Consider the following 21,148-nt stretch of genomic DNA (forward strand, 5'->3'; position numbering starts at 1 on the left):
CATCCCTAGGACCAAACATCCCTAGGACCAAACTTCCCTAGGGCCAAACTTCCCTAGGACCAAACTTCCCTAGGACCAAACACCCCTAGGACCAAACACCCCTAGGGCCAAACATCCCTAGGACCAAACTTCCCTAGGACCAAACTTCCCTAGGACCAAACACCCCTAGGACCAAACACCCCTAGGACCAAACACCCCTAGGACCAAACACCCCTAGGACCAAACAGCCCTAGGACCAAACATCCCTAGGACCAAACAGGACCAAACATCCCTAGGACCAAACACCCCTAGGACCAAACACCCCTAGGACCAAACATCCCTAGGACCAAACACCCCTAAACAGCCCTAGGACCAAACAGCCCTAGGACCAAACAGGACCAAACACCCCTAGGACCAAACAGGACCAAACATCCCTAGGACCAAACATCCCTAGAACCAAACATCCCTAAACACCCCTAGGACCAAACACCCCTAGGACCAAACATCCCTAGGGCCAAACATCCCTAGGACCAAACATCCCTAGGACCAAACTTCCCTAGGGCCAAACATCCCTAGGACCAAACTTCCCTAGGACCAAACTTCCCTAGGACCAAACACCCCTAGGACCAAACACCCCTAGGACCAAACACCCCTAGGACCAAACACCCCTAGGACCAAACACCCCTAGGACCAAACAGCCCTAGGACCAAACATCCCTAGGACCAAACAGGACCAAACATCCCTAGGACCAAACACCCCTAGGACCAAACACCCCTAGGACCAAACATCCCTAGGACCAAACACCCCTAAACAGCCCTAGGACCAAACAGCCCTAGGACCAAACAGGACCAAACACCCCTAGGACCAAACAGGACCAAACAGGACCAAACAGCCCTAGGACCAAACACCCCTAGGAACAAACAGGACCAAACAGCCCTAGGACCAAACAGGAGCAAACAGCCCTAGGACCAAACAGCCCTAGGACCAAACACCCCTAGGACCCACCACACCCCCACAGCCTCACCTCCATGTTCTTGTAGAGGAAGACCTTGTCTCCGTAGACGACCGTGTAGAGTTTGGAGCGCAGGCCCCTCAGCTCCAGGTAGCCCTGCTGTTCAGGGGTCAGGGGTGAACCAGGGGTCAGTGAGGAGGGTGGGATCGATGAAGGAATCTCCCTGCTGCCCTCCTGGCGCCCCCTAGTGAAGTTCTGCAGAACTGACACCCACTCATTCCTCTCAACTACACACACACACACACACACACACACACACACACACACACACACACACACACACACACACACACACACACACACACACACACACACACACACACACACACACACACACACACACAGAGGAAGAGTGATTTAGCACGTAGCAGTGTGATTTAGCACGTAGAAGTGTGATTTAGCACGCAGCAGTGTGACTTAGCACGCAGCAGTGTGACTTAGCACGCAGCAGTGTGACTTAGCACGCAGCAGTGTGACTTAGCACGCAGCAGTGTGATTTAGCACGCAGCAGTGTGATTTAGCACGCAGCAGTGTGATTTAGCACGTAGAAGTGTGATTTAGCACGCAGCAGTGTGACTTAGCACGCAGCAGTGTGACTTAGCACGCAGCAGTGTGATTTAGCACGCAGCAGTGTGATTTAGCACGCAGCAGTGTGATTTAGCATTCAGCAGTGTGATTTAGCACGTAGAAGTGTGATTTAGCATGCAGCAGTGTGATTTAGCACGCAGCAGTGTGACTTAGCACGCAGCAGTGTGATTTAGCACGCAGCAGTGTGATTTAGCACGCAGCAGTGTGACTTAGCACGCAGCAGTGTGACTTAGCACGCAGCAGTGTGACTTAGCACGCAGCAGTGTGACTTAGCACGCAGCAGTGTGACTTAGCACGCAGCAGTGTGACTTAGCACGCAGCAGTGTGACTTAGCACGCAGCAGTGTGACTTAGCACGCAGCAGTGTGACTTAGCACGCAGCAGTGTGACTTAGCACGCAGCAGTGTGATTTAGCACGCAGCAGTGTGATTTAGCACGCAGCAGTGTGATTTAGCACGCAGCAGTGTGACTTAGCACGCAGCAGTGTGACTTAGCACGCAGCAGTGTGACTTAACACGCAGCAGTGTGACTTAGCACGCAGCAGTGTGACTTAGCACGCAGCAGTGTGACTTAGCACGCAGCAGTGTGACTTAGCACGCAGCAGTGTGATTTAGCACGCAGCAGTGTGATTTAGCACGCAGCAGTGTGATTTAGCACGTAGAAGTGTGATTTAGCACGCAGCAGTGTGATTTAGCAAGCAACAGTGTGACTTAGCACGCAGCAGTGTGACTTAGCACGCAGCAGTGTGACTTAGCACGCAGCAGTGTGACTTAGCACGCAGCAGTGTGACTTAACACGCAGCAGTGTGACTTAGCACGCAGCAGTGTGACTTAGCACGCAGCAGTGTGATTTAGCACGCAGCAGTGTGACTTAGCACGCAGCAGTGTGATTTAGCACGCAGCAGTGTGATTTAGCACGCAGCAGTGTGACTTAGCACGCAGCAGTGTGACTTAGCACGCAGCAGTGTGACTTAACACGCAGCAGTGTGACTTAGCACGCAGCAGTGTGATTTAGCACGCAGCAGTGTGACTTAGCACGCAGCAGTGTGACTTAGCACGCAGCAGTGTGACTTAGCACGCAGCAGTGTGACTTAGCACGCAGCAGTGTGATTTAGCACGCAGCAGTGTGATTTAGCACGCAGCAGTGTGATTTAGCACGCAGCAGTGTGATTTAGCACGCAGCAGTGTGATTTAGCACGCAGCAGTGTGATTTAGCACGCAGCAGTGTGATTTAGCACGCAGCAGTGTGATATGAACAGCTTGATGTTGATGTCTGCATGATGGGCAGATGAGTTGCTGTTTCTACAGTTCTCATTGTCATTGTTGAGGGGTTGATTCGGGCCGGGTGGGTGTCGGCCATGTTGTGTTAAGAATACAAATCAACTGTGAGTGTCGGCGCACCTTTTAGCCTACTAAGGCTCTCTCTCAGCAGCAGCTGCTGCAGACACTAGCGGTGCCAGGATTAAAAAATTGGCTGGGCCAGAGACATTTGTTGCCATGATGAAAGTATTGAAATGTTTCAAATTGCGATAAGAATAGGTTGGAGTGGCCTCCCGAGTTGCACAGCGGTCTAAGGCACTGCATCGCAGTGCTTGAGGCATCACTACAGACCCGGGTTCGATCCCAGGCTGTGTCGCAGCCGGCCGTGACCGGGAGACCCAGGCGCACAATTGGCCCAGTGTCGTCCGGGTTAGGGGAGGGTTTGGCTGGCCGGTATGTCCTTGTCCCATCGCGCTCTAGCGACTCCTGTGGCGGGCCGGGCACATGCAAGCTGACACGGTCGGCAGTTGTACAGTGTTTCCTCCGACACATTGGTGCGGCTGGCTTCCGGGTTAAGCGAGCAGTGTGTCAAGAAGCAGTGCAGGGCTTTCCTAAAACACAGGGCTTTTAACAGATTATTCAAATGGCTGTTGGACAGAAAATCTAGTTTATTTCTAGTTTATTTATTCAAGGTTCCCTTTGTTATTTCATTTCAAAATAAAACACTTGATTGTATTTCAAATGCATGAATGACTCATATGCTGTGTAATTAGCCTACATGAATCACTGATTGATTGATTAAATTGAAGTTAGGTTAAGACAGATAAAACAGGAAGCTCTGTCACAGCTCCATGGTGGATAGATTATATAAGGCTACTTACTACATGAAAAATACACACTTGATTTAGGCTACGTTATAGCATGCTAAATGTTTCAGATCAGTGATAGATTAACACTTGATTTAGGCTACGTTATAGCATGCTAAATGTTTCAGATCAGTGATAGATTAACACTTGATTTAGGCTACGTTATAGCATGCTAAATGTTTCAGATCAGTGATAGATTAACACTTGATTTAGGCTATGTTATAGCATGCTAAATGTTTCAGATCAGTGATAGATGAACACTTGATTTAGGCTACGTTATAGCATGCTAAATGTTTCAGATCAGTGATAGATGAACACTTGATTTTGGCTACGTTATAGCATGCTAAATGTTTCAGATCAGTGATAGATGAACACTTGATTTAGGCTACGTTATAGCATGCTAAATGTTTCAGATCAGTGATAGATTAACACTTGATTTTGGCTACGTTATAGCATGCTAAATGTTTCAGATCAGTGATAGATGAGCTATACCACCACTTATTTGCCCAGCCAGAGATCAATTAACCAAATTTACAGACGGAGATTCAGTGAAACCAAATCCCATTGATTGATGATCAGACACAGTCACAGGCTGTGAGTGAAGAGCATGATCCACGTGTTAACCTACTGTACCTGGCATGCTAGGAAAGTGTTCTGATCAGCTAATATATGAGCTAACTACAATAACTAGGATCGTTAGCACTCACCTCAACTTAGCTAACATTTCCCCAACCTACATGTTGTCAAATATCCGATTCAGACCTTGATTGATTTATGAAGACGAGTCCCCCCACGCGTGTCTCAATCAAAACGGTGCTGAAATGATCCTCTAGTTGACCATTGCTTTAATTATTATAAGGGTTGATATGATTTGGTGAGTTTCACTAAGCAACAATTTGATACATTCCAATATTTTCGTAATTGATCATAACTAGGGTGAGTTTTCCTCCTAAGACCAGGGCTGCCACCCGCCTCTGCCGCATTGTTCTCAACACCAGTTAGACTTACACACAGTATAATACTTCCTATTATCTGGCTAGTATAAGAAGAGAAGAGTGAGGGACCAAGTCCCTGTGTATTAAACCATGACTCAAAACATGTTGCTGTGTTTACTTGGGGTCAAGGTTTCTGGGCTGACAACCAGAGAAGAACAACAAAGGATGTGTACACACACACACACACACACACACACTCACAGTCGCTCTCGGCTCTGAAGAGAAAGGTCCGGTTGATTGTGACCACCTCAAACTTCTGCTCCCCCACGTTGGTCACCCCCGTAATGGCAGCCGTTGGTATGATCCTCTTAGAGTATACCTCCTGCAACACAACACACCATGACTCATACGACCGCTGTCACACACACAACACAGACAATCAATAGAGAAACCACATCTCTGAGAAATACTAATGGGGGACATCATGACCTAGTTAAGGTATAGACTAACAGGACTGTGTAGACAGCTGATGGCTACCGCACCTTGTCGTTGTCAAAGTATCTCAGGTAGTCAACATCCAGCTTCACCCATCTCCTCTGGTAGTACAGAGACCTGCACACACATACACACAGTTAGGGAGGTCGTATACTGTGTGTGTGTGTGTGTGTGTGTGTGTGTGTGTGTGTGTGTGTGTGTGTGTGTGTGTGTGTGTGTGTGTGTGTGTGTGTGTGTGTGTGTGTGTGTGTGTGTGTGTGTGTGTGTGTGTGTGTGTGTGTGTGTGTGTGTGTGTGTGTGTGTGTGTGTGTGTGTGTGTGTGTGTGTGTGTGTGTGTGTGTGTGTGTGTGTGTGTGTGTGTGTGTGTGTGTGTGTGTGTGTGTGTGTGTGTGTGTGTGTGTGTGTGTGTGTGTGTGTGTGTGTGTGTGTGTGTGTGTGTGTGTGTGTGTGTGTGTGTGTGTGTGTGTGTGTGTGTGTGTGTGTGTGTGTGTGTGTGTGTGTGTGTGTGTGTGTGTGTGTGTGTGTGTGTGTGTGTGTGTGTGTGTGTGTGTGTGTGTGTGTGTGTGTGTGTGTGTGTGTGTGTGTGTGTGTGTGTGTGTGTGTGTGTGTGTGTGTGTGTGTGTGTGTGTGTGTGTGTGTGTGTGTGTGTGTGTGTGTGTGTGTGTGTGTGTGTGTGTGTGTGTGTGTGTGTGTGTGTGTGTGTGTGTGTGTGTGTGTGTGTGTGTGTGTGTGTGTGTGTGTGTGTGTGTGTGTGTGTGTGTGTGTGTGTGTGTGTGTGTGTGTGTGTGTGTGTGTGTGTGTGTGTGTGTGTGTGTGTGTGTGTGTGTGTGTGTGTGTGTGTGTGTGTGTGTGTGTGTGTGTGTGTGTGTGTGTGTGTGTGTGTGTGTGTGTGTGTGTGTGTGTGTGTGTGTGTGTGTGTGTGTGTGTGTGTGTGTGTGTGTGTGTGTGTGTGTGTGTGTGTGTGTGTGTGTGTGTGTGTGTGTGTGTGTGTGTGTGTGTGTGTGTGTGTGTGTGTGAGACGTACCCCTGCGGTGGGTTCTTATCCAGCCAGCCCATCTTTAGAACAGGGCAGGGTTCAGGGGAGGGGCCATCTCTAGGGGGCTGGGCTAGGACCCTGCCTGTCACCGGCAGGTAGACACTCTCCTGTAGCGTACTCAGACCATAGTCCTGCCATGAGCTCCGACTGAGAGAAAGAAAGAGAGTGAAAGTGAGAGAGATAATGAAAGAAAGAAAGAAAATAAAAAAAGAGAGAGGAGAATGAAAGAGAGAGAGAGTTAGTGTTATTCCCTCTCTCTACAGGAACAATGATGTCACCAGAGATCAGGGGTCAGGGGAGACTAACCGGTTGCTGATTGGCTCGTTGTCATCGTCCAATAGTTCATCGTCGCTGCAGAGAGAGCTGTACCGCCCCTTCCCCCACCCCGGCACCGGCAGGAACATATCCTATTGGACAACACAGCCGTCGCTGACACATAGCAACACAATAACATTACAGGAGTCTAGACACATACTCAGAGTACACACACACTATCTTACCCTGTCTGCCATGTTCACAGACTGGGGTTTGGGGTAAACTTGGTCTGGATCCTCAGAGTCATCTGAACTGTCACCAAAATCTGACCCTGAGAGGGAGAGAGAGAGAGACATTTTTTTTAAACAATTCAAAATCTGACCCTGAGAGGGAGAGAGAGAGAGACATTTTTTTAAAAACAATTCAAAATCTGACCCTGAGAGGGAGAGAGAGAGAGACATGTTTAAAAAACAATTCAAAATCTGACCCTGAGAGGGAGAGAGAGAGACATTTAAAAAAAAGAGGTAACTTCCGAGCTATAGCCACAGCCCCTAATACAGTACAGTAGAGGACAGGTTTAACACAGTACAGTAGAGGACAGGTTTAATACAGTACAGTAGAGGACAGGTGTAATACAGTACAGTAGAGGACAGGTTTAATACAGTACAGTAGAGGACAGGGTTAATACCGTACAGTAGAGGACAGGTGTAATACAGTACAGTAGAGGACAGGTTTAATACAGTACAGTAGAGGACAGGTTTAATACAGTACAGTAGAGGACAGGTTTAATACAGTACAGTAGAGGACATGTTTAATACAGTACAGTAGAGGACAGGTGTAATACAGTACAGTAGAGGACAGGTTTAATACCGTACAGTAGAGGACAGGTTTAACACAGTACAGTAGAGGACAGGTTTAATACAGTACAGTAGAGGACAGGTGTCATACAGTACAGTAGAGGACAGGTTTAATACAGTACAGTAGAGGACAGGTTTAATACAGTACAGTAGAGGACAGGTTTAATACAGTACAGTAGAGGACAGGTTTAATACCGTACAGTAGAGGACAGGTAAAATACAGTACAGTAGAGGACAGGTTTAATACAGTACAGTAGAGGACAGGTTTAATACAGTACAGTAGAGGACAGGTTTAATACAGTACAGTAGAGGACAGGTTTAATACCGTACAGTAGAGGACAGGTTTAATACAGTACAGTAGAGGACAGGTTTAGCAGCCTTCGTGGTTTAAAGCGTCCATTTGAAGAAATAGATTCTACAGTATGTGCTGTCTGACAACAAGACCACAGCTATATCAGTCTATTGCTCTAATTCCTAGTAGACAAAGTCAGAAACTACTTCCACATGTCAGCATAACTTTACCTAGTTATTTTTTTATATTAGATAGGTCAAATTGAAGTTTTTGGTATTTGGTATTTATTAGGATCCCCATTAGCCGTACTCTTCCTGGGGTCCACATGAAACATGACATAATACATAGTACAGAATAGTATTAGTCAAGGACTGAAATACATTTAAACCGTCACACATAGTCTACATATCACCATAGACACACCATATCTAGGTCTAATATATAAAACAGTGCAAATTACAATACTAAGATATATAAAATGGCTGCGTCTCTTCACAGTCCAGTCACCGAAGTCATAGACTGTTCCCACTGCTACCGCACGGCAAGGCGGTACCGGAGCGCCAAGTCTAGGACCAAAAGGCTCCTTAACAGATTCTTCCCCCAAGCCATAAGACTGCTGCTGAACAATTAATCAAATGGCCTCCCGGACTACTTACATTGACCCCCCCATTGTTTTTACACTGCTGCTACTCGCTGTTTATTATCTATGCATAGTCACTTTACAAATTACCTCGACTAACCTGTACCCCCGCACATTGACTCAGTTACCCGTACCCCCTGTTTATAACCTCATTACTGTTATGTACATTTCTTGTGTTACTTTTTGATAGATTTTTTATTCAGTAAATCTTTTCTTAAATCTTTTTTTTTTTAACTGCATTGTTGGTTAAGGGCTTGTAAGTAATCATTTCACGGTAAGGTCTACACCTGTTGGTTAAGGGCTTGTAAGTAATCATTTCACGGTAAGGTCTACACCTGTTGGTTAAGGGCTTGTAAGTAATCATTTCACGGTAAGGTCTACACCTGTTGGTTAAGGGCTTGTAAGTAATCATTTCACGGTAAGGTCTACACCTGTTGGTTAAGGGCTTGTAAGTAATCATGTCACGGTAAGGTCTACACCTGTTGGTTAAGGGCTTGTAAGTAATCATTTCACGGTAAGGTCTACACCTGTTGGTTAAGGGCTTGTAAGTAATCATTTCACGGTAAGGTCTACACCTGTTGGTTAAGGGCTTGTAAGTAATCATTTCACGGTAAGGTCTACACCTGTTGGTTAAGGGCTTGTAAGTAATCATTTCACGGTAAGGTCTACACCTGTTGGTTAAGGGCTTGTAAGTAATCATTTCACGGTAAGGTCTACACCTGTTGGTTAAGGGCTTGTAAGTAATCATGTCACGGTAAGGTCTACACCTGTTGGTTAAGGGCTTGTAAGTAATCATTTCACGGTAAGGTCTACACCTGTTGGTTAAGGGCTTGTAAGTAATCATTTCACGGTAAGGTCTACACCTGTTGGTTAAGGGCTTGTAAGTAATCATTTCACGGTAAGGTCTACACCTGTTGGTTAAGGGCTTGTAAGTAATCATTTCACGGTAAGGTCTACACCTGTTGGTTAAGGGCTTGTAAGTAATCATTTCACGGTAAGGTCTACACCTGTTGGTTAAGGGCTTGTAAGTACTCATTTCACGGTAAGGTCTACACCTGTTGGTTAAGGGCTTGTAAGTACTCATTTCACGGTAAGGTCTACACCTGTTGGTTAAGGGCTTGTAAGTAATCATTTCACGGTAAGGTCTACACCTGTTGGTTAAGGGCTTGTAAGTACTCATTTCACGGTAAGGTCTACACCTGTTGGTTAAGGGCTTGTAAGTAATCATTTCACGGTAAGGTCTACACCTGTTGGTTAAGGGCTTGTAAGTAATCATTTCACGGTAAGGTCTACACCTGTTGGTTAAGGGCTTGTAAGTAATCATTTCACGGTAAGGTCTACACCTGTTGGTTAAGGGCTTGTAAGTAATCATTTCACGGTAAGGTCTACACCTGTTGGTTAAGGGCTTGTAAGTAATCATTTCACGGTAAGGTCTACACCTGTTGGTTAAGGGCTTGTAAGTAATCATTTCACGGTAAGGTCTACACCTGTTGGTTAAGGGCTTGTAAGTAATCATTTCACGGTAAGGTCTACACCTGTTGGTTAAGGGCTTGTAAGTAATCATTTCACGGTAAGGTCTACACCTGTTGGTTAAGGGCTTGTAAGTAATCATTTCACGGTAAGGTCTACACCTGTTGGTTAAGGGCTTGTAAGTAATCATTTCACGGTAAGGTCTACACCTGTTGGTTAAGGGCTTGTAAGTAATCATTTCACGGTAAGGTCTACACCTGTTGGTTAAGGGCTTGTAAGTAATCATTTCACGGTAAGGTCTACACCTGTTGGTTAAGGGCTTGTAAGTAATCATTTCACGGTAAGGTCTACACCTGTTGTATTTGGTGCATGTGACAAATACAATTAGACTTGGTTTGATTTTGTGCCGTAAGGTGTTCTTTTATCTGTTTTTAAACTGGTTTTAATGCTAGCTTGAGTTCCCTGGGTGGCAGAGAGCTCCATGTAGTCATGGCTCTATTTAATTCTGTGCATTTCCCAGCCTCTGTTCTGGACCTGGGGACTGTGAAGAGACCTCTGGTTGCATGTCTTGTGTTGTACTGACTGAGTGTCAAACTGATTGAACAGACAGCTCGGTACCTTCAACACATCAACTCCTCGCACAAAGACCAATAGTGATGCACTCAATCTCTCCTCCACTTTGAGCCAGGGGAGACTGACTGACACTTTCCTTCCGTGTACATCTAAGTGCGATACGTGTTGCTTTGTTCTGGACCAACGGCAACTTACCCATGTCCTTCTTTGCCGGACGTGACCTCACAGCTGGGCAGAGTAGTCCAGATGTGACCAAACTAGAACCTGTAGGACCTGTCTGGTCGATTAAGGTGTCAAGAAGGCAGAGAAACGCCCTATCGTGGACAGACCTCTTCCCATTTTAGCAACCATTGAGTCTATATCGTTTGACCATGAAAGCTTGCTATCTAGTGTTACACCCAGAAATGTAGTTTCCTCAACTTGCTCAATAGCCACATTATTAATATTAACTAATAGATCTAAACAAAGTTTAGCGAGTGACTTGTCACAAACAATTATGTTTTTAGATTGAGATATTTAACACCAGCCTATTGTTAGTTACCCATTCTAGAACTGACTGGAGCTCTATGTTAAACCTGTTGCTAGTTACCCATTCTAGAACTGACTGGAGCTCTATGTTAAACCTGTTGCTAGTTACCCATTCTAGAACTGACTGGAGCTCTATGTTAAACCTGTTGCTAGTTACCCATTCTAGAACTGACTGGAGCTCTATGTTAAACCTATTGCTAGTTACTCATTCTAGAACTGACTGGAGCTCTATGTTAAACCTGTTGCTAGTTACCCATTCTAGAACTGACTGGAGCTCTATGTTAAACCTGTTGCTAGTTACCCATTCTAGAACTGACTGGAGCTCTATGATAAACCTGTTGCTAGTTACTCATTCTAGAACTGACTGGAGCTCTATGTTAAACCTGTTGCTAGTTACCCATTCTAGAACTGACTGGAGCTCTATGTTAAACCTGTTGCTAGTTACCCATTCTAGAACTGACTGGAGCTATATGTTAAACCTGTTGCTAGTTACTCATTCTAGAACTGACTGGAGCTCTATGATAAACCTATTGCTAGTTACCCATTCTAGAACTGACTGGAGCTATATGTTAAACCTGTTGCTGGTTACCCATTCTAGAACTGACTGGAGCTCTATGTTAAACCTGTTGCTAGTTACCCATTCTAGAACTGACTGGAGCTCTATGTTAAACCTGTTGCTAGTTACCCATTCTAGAACTGACTGGAGCTCTATGATAAACCTGTTGCTAGTTACCCATTCTAGAACTGACTGGAGCTCTATGATAAACCTGTTGCTAGTTACCCATTCTAGAACTGACTGGAGCTCTATGTTAAACCTGTTGCTAGTTACCCATTCTAGAACTGACTGGAGCTCTATGTTAAACCTGTTGCTAGTTACCCATTCTAGAACTGACTGGAGCTCTATGATAAACCTGTTGCTAGTTACCCATTCTAGAACTGACTGGAGCTATATGTTAAACCTGTTGCTAGTTACTCATTCTAGAACTGACTGGAACTCTATGTTAAACCTGTTGCTAGTTACCCATTCTAGAACTGACTGGAGCTCTATGTTAAACCTATTGCTAGTTACCCATTCTAGAACTGACTGGAGCTCTATGTTAAACCTGTTGCTAGTTACCCATTCTAGAAATGACTGGAGCTCTATGTTAAACCTGTTGCTAGTTACCCATTCTAGAACTGACTGGAGCTCTATGTTAAACCTATTGTTAGCTACCCATTCTAGAACTGACTGGAGCTCTATGTTAAACCTGTTGCTAGTTACCCATTCTAGAACTGACTGGAGCTCTATGTTAAACCTATTGCTAGTTACTCATTCTAAAACTGACTGGAGCTCTATGTTAAACCTGTTGCTAGTTACCCATTCTAGAACTGACTGGAGCTCTATGATAAACCTATTGCTAGTTACTCATTCTAGAACTGACTGGAGCTCTATGTTAAACCTATTGCTAGTTACCCATTCTAGAACTGACTGGAGCTCTATGTTAAACCTGTTGCTAGTTACTCATTCTAGAACTGACTGGAGCTCTATGTTAAACCTGTTGCTAGTTACCCATTCTAGAACTGACTGGAGCTCTATGATAAACCTGTTGCTAGTTACCCATTCTAGAACTGACTGGAGCTCTATGTTAAACCTGTTGCTAGTTACTCATTCTAGAACTGACTGGAGCTCTATGTTAAACCTGTTGCTAGTTACCCATTCTAGAACTGACTGGAGCTCTATGTTAAACCTGTTGCTACTTACTCATTCTAGAACTGACTGGAGCTCTATGTTAAACCTGTTGCTAGTTACTCATTCTAGAACTGACTGGAGCTCTATGTTAAACCTGTTGCTAGTTACCCATTCTAGAACTGACTGGAGCTCTATGATAAACCTGTTGCTAGTTACTCATTCTAGAACTGACTGGAGCTCTATGTTAAACCTGTTGCTAGTTACTCATTCTAGAACTGACTGGAGCTCTATGTTAAACCTGTTGCTAGTTACTCATTCTAGAACTGACTGGAGCTCTATGTTAAACCTGTTGCTAGTTACCCATTCTAGAACTGACTGGAGCTCTATGTTAAACCTATTGCTAGTTACCCATTCTAGAACTGACTGGAGCTCTATGTTAAACCTGTTGCTAGTTACCCATTCTAGAAATGACTGGAGCTCTATGTTAAACCTGTTGCTAGTTACCCATTCTAGAACTGACTGGAGCTCTATGTTAAACCTATTGTTAGCTACCCATTCTAGAACTGACTGGAGCTCTATGTTAAACCTGTTGCTAGTTACCCATTCTAGAACTGACTGGAGCTCTATGTTAAACCTATTGCTAGTTACTCATTCTAAAACTGACTGGAGCTCTATGTTAAACCTGTTGCTAGTTACCCATTCTAGAACTGACTGGAGCTCTATGATAAACCTATTGCTAGTTACTCATTCTAGAACTGACTGGAGCTCTATGTTAAACCTATTGCTAGTTACCCATTCTAGAACTGACTGGAGCTCTATGTTAAACCTGTTGCTAGTTACTCATTCTAAAACTGACTGGAGCTCTATGTTAAACCTGTTGCTAGTTACCCATTCTAGAACTGACTGGAGCTCTATGATAAACCTATTGCTAGTTACTCATTCTAGAACTGACTGGAGCTCTATGTTAAACCTATTGCTAGTTACCCATTCTAGAACTGACTGGAGCTCTATGTTAAACCTGTTGCTAGTTACTCATTCTAGAACTGACTGGAGCTCTATGTTAAACCTGTTGCTAGTTACCCATTCTAGAACTGACTGGAGCTCTATGATAAACCTGTTGCTAGTTACCCATTCTAGAACTGACTGGAGCTCTATGTTAAACCTGTTGCTAGTTACTCATTCTAGAACTGACTGGAGCTCTATGTTAAACCTGTTGCTAGTTACCCATTCTAGAACTGACTGGAGCTCTATGTTAAACCTGTTGCTAGTTACTCATTCTAGAACTGACTGGAGCTCTATGTTAAACCTGTTGCTAGTTACTCATTCTAGAACTGACTGGAGCTCTATGTTAAACCTGTTGCTAGTTACCCATTCTAGAACTGACTGGAGCTCTATGATAAACCTGTTGCTAGTTACTCATTCTAGAACTGACTGGAGCTCTATGTTAAACCTGTTGCTAGTTACTCATTCTAGAACTGACTGGAGCTCTATGTTAAACCTGTTGCTAGTTACTCATTCTAGAACTGACTGGAGCTCTATGTTAAACCTGTTGCTAGTTACCCATTCTAGAACTGACTGGAGCTCTATGTTAAACCTATTGCTAGTTACCCATTCTAGAACTGACTGGAGCTCTATGTTAAACCTGTTGCTAGTTACTCATTCTAGAACTGACTGGAGCTTTATGTTAAACCTGTTGCTAGTTACCCATTCTAGAACTGACTGGAGCTCTATGTTAAACCTGTTGCTAGTTACTCATTCTAGAACTGACTGGAGCTCTATGTTAAACCTGTTGCTAGTTACTCATTCTAGAACTGACTGGAGCTCTATGTTAAACCTGTTGCTAGTTACCCATTCTAGAACTGACTGGAGCTCTATGATAAACCTGTTGCTAGTTACTCATTCTAGAACTGACTGGAGCTCTATGTTAAACCTGTTGCTAGTTACTCATTCTAGAACTGACTGGAGCTCTATGTTAAACCTGTTGCTAGTTACTCATTCTAGAACTGACTGGAGCTCTATGTTAAACCTGTTGCTAGTTACTCATTCTAGAACTGACTGGAGCTCTATGTTAAACCTGTTGCTAGTTACCCATTCTAGAACTGACTGGAGCTCTATGTTAAACATGTTGCTAGTTACCCATTCTAGAACTGACTGGAGCTCTATGTTAAACCTGTTGCTAGTTACTCATTCTAGAACTGACTGGAGCTCTATGTTAAGGTTGTTAGTTATTTATTTAACTGTTGCAGCTGACGTGTATAATGCTGAGTCATCAGCGTGCATAGACACACAGGCTTTATTCAAGGTCAGTGGAAGGTCATTTGTAAAAACACAAAACAATAATGGCCCTAGCCGGCTGCCCTGCGGTACACCGTACTCAACAGAATTTGCATAAGAGAGTCTTCCATTAACAAAACTCTCTGTGTTCTATTAAATAAGTAACTCTCAATACATAATAAGGCAGAGGGTGCAAATCCATAACACATAAGTTTTTTCAGCAATAGGTTATGATCAATGACATCAAAAGTTAAAACAGAGTGACATCCCAACATCAGCTGACTACTTTATTAACAACAAAGCAATAGAAAAACATGTAGAAGAGAGGGGGAGGAGTTAGTATTTTGCATGGTTAAGGGTTAGGGGTGAAGGAGTTAAAGGTTAAGGGTGAAGAGGTGGGTTAAATCAGGGAGAGGTGAGGTCCGGGAGTTAGGGGTGTGGTTATGGATGGATGGGAGGGGTTTAGTATGCTCACTGATTTCAGGCGGTGGCTGGGGGACTCTTCTCATGGGCAGAGCAGGCTGCGTGTTGACTGGTGTGTTGTGTACCCTGGTCCGAGGCGGGGGGGGTGGAGTTCGCTCTGTGTGCGGCTCATCGACTGGAGCATCGCTGGAGAGAGGAACGACAGAGGAAGGGAGAGAGGCCCAATGTTACCGTTGTCACCAGGGGCTGGTAGAAGACTGAAAACAGCCATGAGAGAGTCTATCAATCTCCTCTCTCTCTCTCTATGTGTGTGCTATGTGCTATGTGTGCTCTCCTCTCTCCATAGCATGTCCAAACCTGCCTCTAGGAGGCCAGTGAGAGACATACTATCCCTCTAAACATCACATACCTCTACATTATAAACACACGCCCGCCCGCCCGCCCGCGCGTGCACGCGCACGCGCACACACACACACACACACACACACACACACACACACACACACACACACACACACACACACACACACACACACACACACACACACACGGTCAGTTCCTCTCACTGAGGCTTGGAAGGGCAACTGGTTACCATAGCAGCCCAGACCTTTTGACACCCCTCACACTCCCCAAAATGATTCACTCCCTTGCCTGGTTACCCAAACTCCTTGCTCCGGGCCAACCGCTATGCCATGCCCACGGACGTTTCTTCTCCGCAATGAGTCTGGATATGAGTACAACCCTCCCCCCCCTCCCGCCGATTTCCAGAATGTAAATGCATTCTATACCACCTGATTGGTCCCAGAAACAGATGATGACTTTGGTTCTGTACAACACCGCTCAGTTCGACGTCACCACAAACGACTTCAATGTCTCAGACTGAAGTCTGTAGCGAACCACCATCCATCTCTCCACCACATACAAAAATAAATCCACCACACTGAACAATGTGACATAAATAAAAGTCTACAAATGTATCCCCAATCTTAATAGAAGACTGTGAGGTTAAATACTTTCAGCAACACCTACCCATACACAGGCCCGGATAGTGTTGTGTAATGTTGTAACTGACAGTGTTCCCCTTTTCTCTTCCTGCTACCCCCCCCCCCCCCCCCCTCCCCTCAGTCACACAGAGAGAGAACAAGAAGCAGTGCTTGACGTGGACTGAAATGTGTGTCGGCACTGTTGATATTTAGGTGCAGGAGCGTCACAATACGTTGAAGCTGATATTCTATAAGAGCTGCAGGAGTTCAAGCAGTAGAACATGTGAGGTGCCTGGTCTCAGCCCTGGTTAGCTCTCCTCAAGCACTGACAAGACAGACAGAGGGATTGATTCTGAGATGCCATACTGAACATCATTACATTTCACTGTTGAGAAATATGCATTGACTTCTCCCATATTTGGGAGAAGTGTACTGGGGGCTGCAGCAGAGCCCTACAGCAGGCTGGCAGGGCCCAGAGTGTGTACTGGGGGCTGCAGCAGAGCCCTACAGCAGGCTGGCAGGGCCCAGAGTGTGTACTGGGGGCTGCATCAGAGCCCTACAGCAGGCTGGCAGGACCCAGAGTGTGTACTGGGGGCTGCAGCAGAGCCCTACAGCAGGCTGCCAGGGCCCAGTGTGTGTACTGGGGGCTGCAGCAGAGCCATACAGCAGGCTGCCAGGGCCCAGAGTGTGTACTGGGGGCTGCAGCAGAGCCCTACAGCAGGCTGCCAGGGCCCAGTGTGTGTACTGGGGGCTGCAGTAGAGCCCTACAGCAGGCTGCCAGGGCCCAGAGTGTGTACTGGGGGCTGCAGGTGAGCCCTACAGCAGGCTGCCAGGGCCCAGAGTGTGTACTGGGGGCTGCAGGTGAGCACTCCTAGTCTCTAACAACACAGATAAAGAACATCACTGGTACACTGTGTCCCTCCCTGAGTCCCTGCTCTGGCACACGAGGCTCTGAGCCAGTATCCACGATGCATCTCAGAGTAGGATAGTTGATCTAGATTATGACAGATCCTAGATCATGCTCTGAGATGGTTTGTGGATACGGGCCCTGGTCTTGCACACTAGGCTCTGCCTTGCCATGCTCTGTCCCTGGTGAGAGACTCACAGAATAATGTATCTGCCAAACAGCTCACAGGATAATGTATCTGCCAAACAGCTCTGGAAGCCTCAGTCTCAGTGGGGTGCTATTGTGTTTCTATGGCCCCAAAAGCACCTCATGCTCATGACAACAGCTACTACGACAACCGTCCAAATTAAAGGTTCCCCAAGTGAAATGTCCATCTTGTCGCTTGTGTGCAGGCCGTGTGTTTTTAACAGCACACACCCCACCCACTGGCTAACAGGGGTGATAATGTGAGGGTGTGCCATTCAGTGTGTGTGTGTGTGAGTGAGAGAGGCAGTGAGTTGTTTAACATAAACAGGTCAAAATAAACATGATTTGAATAAAATGTATTTCAGAAGAACAGAACAGCATACTGAGTTGTCCTTATGTTAGGTCCTGATCTGGCTATGCCAAATGGCTGTGGGCTACACTAGTTCATTTAGCAGGTCCTGATCTGGCTATGCCAAATGGCTGTGGGCTACACTAGTTCATTTAGCAGGTCCTGATCTGGCTATGCCAAATGGCTGTGGGCTACACTAGTTCACTTAGCAGACAAGATTTGCTTAGAATTCCATGACATTATTTGATATTATTTCATAGTATGAAGAATACAATTGAACATAGAATGAATAAAATACAAATGATATTTTCTCCAAACGATTTAAGGGAGTGCGCACATACGGCTATTCTGTGTTGAGCGGTTAACGAAACAGGTCCTCCTATATGCTTTATTTAGAGTTATTTATGTAACTTCAGTTGTGATGTAACTTCAGTTGTAATGATGAAAAAAGTCACATTAAAGGCATGAGCTCTTCATCAGGCTGTACACACTTCCATCAGTCTCTCATTCACAATTTGACAAGCACTTGATAATGCCTCGAATTACCCGGCTGCATCCCCTTTGTGTGGCCGTAATGCCCCCTAAAAAAGTCCATGGCATTTGCGGCCAGTGGCCGAATATAATAATTATAATTCCCTTCTCCCGGCTGCTTACCGAAGCACCTCTCACGCACATGGCTCTCAGTCACTTGATAGGGTCTTTCTTGCAGGCTACAAGTGCAAGTGTCCCTCTTATCCAATACTGAGGCGCATATTGAAGATTTTGGAAGAACTGTCCACATTTAATTTTCGTCAGCCAATAAGATGAGTTGGCCTAGAATAAAAAATCACAAAAGCTCTGACGAAGGCCGTGAGGCCGATACGTAAGCTTATTAAATATCGGTGATACTATCAAGAGCAGTGTGCGGTTTCCTTTTTCCTTCATCTCGGCCTAACGAATAGCAAAAGCACTGGCCTATGTCAATCTACTATTCCCCATGGTACAGAAGTTGACCTATTCTATGTGAGAAATAAATATTCCAAACATAGTCTGAGACAGTTGTGGGATACGATAGATCCCAAATTAATACAACCACTAGAATTTAAAAAACTGTTTTCAGCAATGAGCCTGACGTAACAGATGAGAACATTGAGCTTAAAATGTTGATAAACTATTAGGCTATTTCTTAACATTATTAGCGCAGCAATGCACACACGGCAGTAGGGCTATAAGCGCTAATGTTCCATTAGCAGGAAAACAGCCTTCTCAAAAGTGACCACAAATGTGATTATGTATGTAATGCTTTTATTATAAAGGTACATTTTTATGGTGAAAATGATCTTCCCCCAACTTGAAACTCACGTGCTGCTTATGTATGTCAGTTATGCTCTACACTTGTTGTAAAGCGGATTAATGTGCTTCATTTTAAGAAGTTATTTGGCCACTTTAGTTGTGATACAAACTGTATCGAAACATATAGGCCTATGGGCTGGGCTAAATGAGGTGTGCGTCTAGGATTTGAAAAAGTCGCAAAGCTGCCTTACTGCACACAAGTTGGGCATCAAGGGATAATACATCATTCACAAGTGATAGGCTAATATTGTCAAACATCAGACTATTCTTATCTTTACATATATTATTTAGTATATGTGTGAAATTAGTTTTGATTCACATTATCCTGAAGAAGGCACAGAACATCGATGATTTACTGATTTGTTTTAAATTACTGGGAGTTTATATACAGTGGGGAGAACAAGTATTTGATACACTGCCGATTTTGCAGGTTTTCCTACTTACAAAGCATGTAGAGGTCTGTAATATTTATCATAGGTACACTTCAACTGTGAGACACGGAATCTAAAACAAAAATCCAGAAAATCACATTGTATGATTTTTAAGTAATTAATTTGCATTTTATTGCATGACATAAGTATTTGATACATCAGAAAAGCAGAACTTAATATTTGGTACAGAAACCTTTGTTTGCAATTACAGAGATCATACGTTTCCTGGAGTTCTTGACCAGGTTTGCACACACTGCAGCAGGGATTTTGTCCCACTCCTCCATACAGACCTTCTCCAGATCCTTCAGGTTTCGGGGCTGTCGCTGGGCAATACGGACTTTCAGCGCCCTCCAAAGATTTTCTATTGGGTTCAGGTCTGGAGACTGGCTAGGCCACTCCAGGACCTTGAGATGCTTCTTACGGAGCCACTCCTTAGTTTCCCTGGCTGTGTGTTTCGGGTCGTTGTCATGCTGGAAGACCCAGGTACGACCCATCTTCAATGCTCTTACTGAGGGAAGGAGGTCGTAGGCCAAGATCTCGCGATACATGGCCCCATCCATCCTCCCCTCAATACGGTGCAGTGGTCCTGTCCCCTTTGCAGAAAAGCATCACCCAAAGAATGATGTTTCCACCTCCACGGTTGGGATGGTGTTCTTGGGGTTGTACTCATCCTTCTTCTTCCTCCAAACACGTCGAGTGGAGTTTAGACCAAAAAGCTCAATTTTTGTCTCATCAGACCACATGACCTTCTCCCATTCTTCCTCTGGATCATCCAGATGGTCATTGGCAAACTTCAGACGGGCCTGGACATGCCCTGGCTTGAGCAGGGGGACCTTGCGTGCGCTGCAGTATTTTAATCCATGACGGCATAGTGTGTTACTAATGGTTTTCTTTGAGACTGTGGTCCCAGCTCTCTTCAGGTCATTGACCAGGTCCTGCCGTGTAGTTCTGGGCTGATCCCTCACCTTCCTCATGATCATTGATGCCCCACGAGGTGAGATCTTGCATGGAGCCCCAGACCGAGGATGATTGACCGTCATCTTGAACTTCTTCCATTTTCTAATAATTGCGCCAACAGTTGTTGCCTTCTCACCAAGCTGCTTGCCTATTGTCCTGTAGCCCATCCCAGCCTTGTGCAGGTCTACAATTTTATCCCTGATGTCCTTACACAGCTCTCTGGTCTTGGCCATTGTGGAGAGGTTGGAGTCTGTTTGATTGAGTGTGTGGACAGGTGTCTTTTATACAGGTAACGAGTTCAAACAGGTGCAGTTAATACAGGTAATGAGTGGAGAACAGGAGGGCTTCTTAAAGAAAAACTAACAGGTCTGTGAGAGCCGGAATTCTTACTGGTTGGAAGGTGATCAAATACTTATGTCTTGCAATAAAATGCAAATTAATTACTTAAAAATCATACAATGTGATTTTCTGGATTTTTGTTTTAGATTCCGTGTCTCACAGTTGAAGTGTACCTATGATAAAAATTACAGACCTCTACATGCTTTGTAAGTAGGAAAACCTGCAAAATCGGCAGTGTATCAAATACTTGTTCTCCCCACTGTATATATATAGAGTGTGCAACTCTCTTTATTTTCATAGCTTATAGTTTATTCAGTGTTAGCACCTCTACACTAAATCATGTTTTCTGGGTGTGCGCCAGCTCATGCTGTTTATTGGATTTAGAATGCACCATTAACATGCACCTGTCTCGAAACAGGGGGAAAAAACAGGAACAAATCTATGCACTTAAATAGCGAATGGAGGACACTTTTCCCGTGGTTCATTTTCTAGCTATACTCTTGTTGTAAAGAGA

General features: G+C 44.8%; 1 protein-coding gene across 5 annotated transcripts in view; it reads right to left on the bottom strand.

Moving 5' to 3' along the window:
* The window catches only part of LOC139549504 (arf-GAP with Rho-GAP domain, ANK repeat and PH domain-containing protein 1-like), a 103,062-nt gene that overhangs the window by 64,455 nt on the left and 17,459 nt on the right, over nucleotides 1–21,148 (bottom strand). For all 5 annotated transcript variants that reach the window (XM_071360075.1, XM_071360073.1, XM_071360074.1 and 2 more), the window contains 7 exons: nucleotides 15,203–15,336; nucleotides 6,670–6,755; nucleotides 6,476–6,576; nucleotides 6,158–6,316; nucleotides 5,181–5,250; nucleotides 4,900–5,020; nucleotides 1,004–1,218 (listed from right to left, as the gene is read on the bottom strand). In XM_071360075.1, coding sequence (XP_071216176.1) covers nucleotides 1,004–1,218; nucleotides 4,900–5,020; nucleotides 5,181–5,250; nucleotides 6,158–6,316; nucleotides 6,476–6,576; nucleotides 6,670–6,755; nucleotides 15,203–15,336 — 886 coding nt within the window. The remainder of the gene's footprint in view (nucleotides 1–1,003; nucleotides 1,219–4,899; nucleotides 5,021–5,180; nucleotides 5,251–6,157; nucleotides 6,317–6,475; nucleotides 6,577–6,669; nucleotides 6,756–15,202; nucleotides 15,337–21,148) is intronic.

Source organism: Salvelinus alpinus, chromosome 22 (genome assembly GCF_045679555.1).
Source record: "Salvelinus alpinus chromosome 22, SLU_Salpinus.1, whole genome shotgun sequence".
Taxonomy (NCBI): Eukaryota; Metazoa; Chordata; class Actinopteri; order Salmoniformes; family Salmonidae; genus Salvelinus; species Salvelinus alpinus.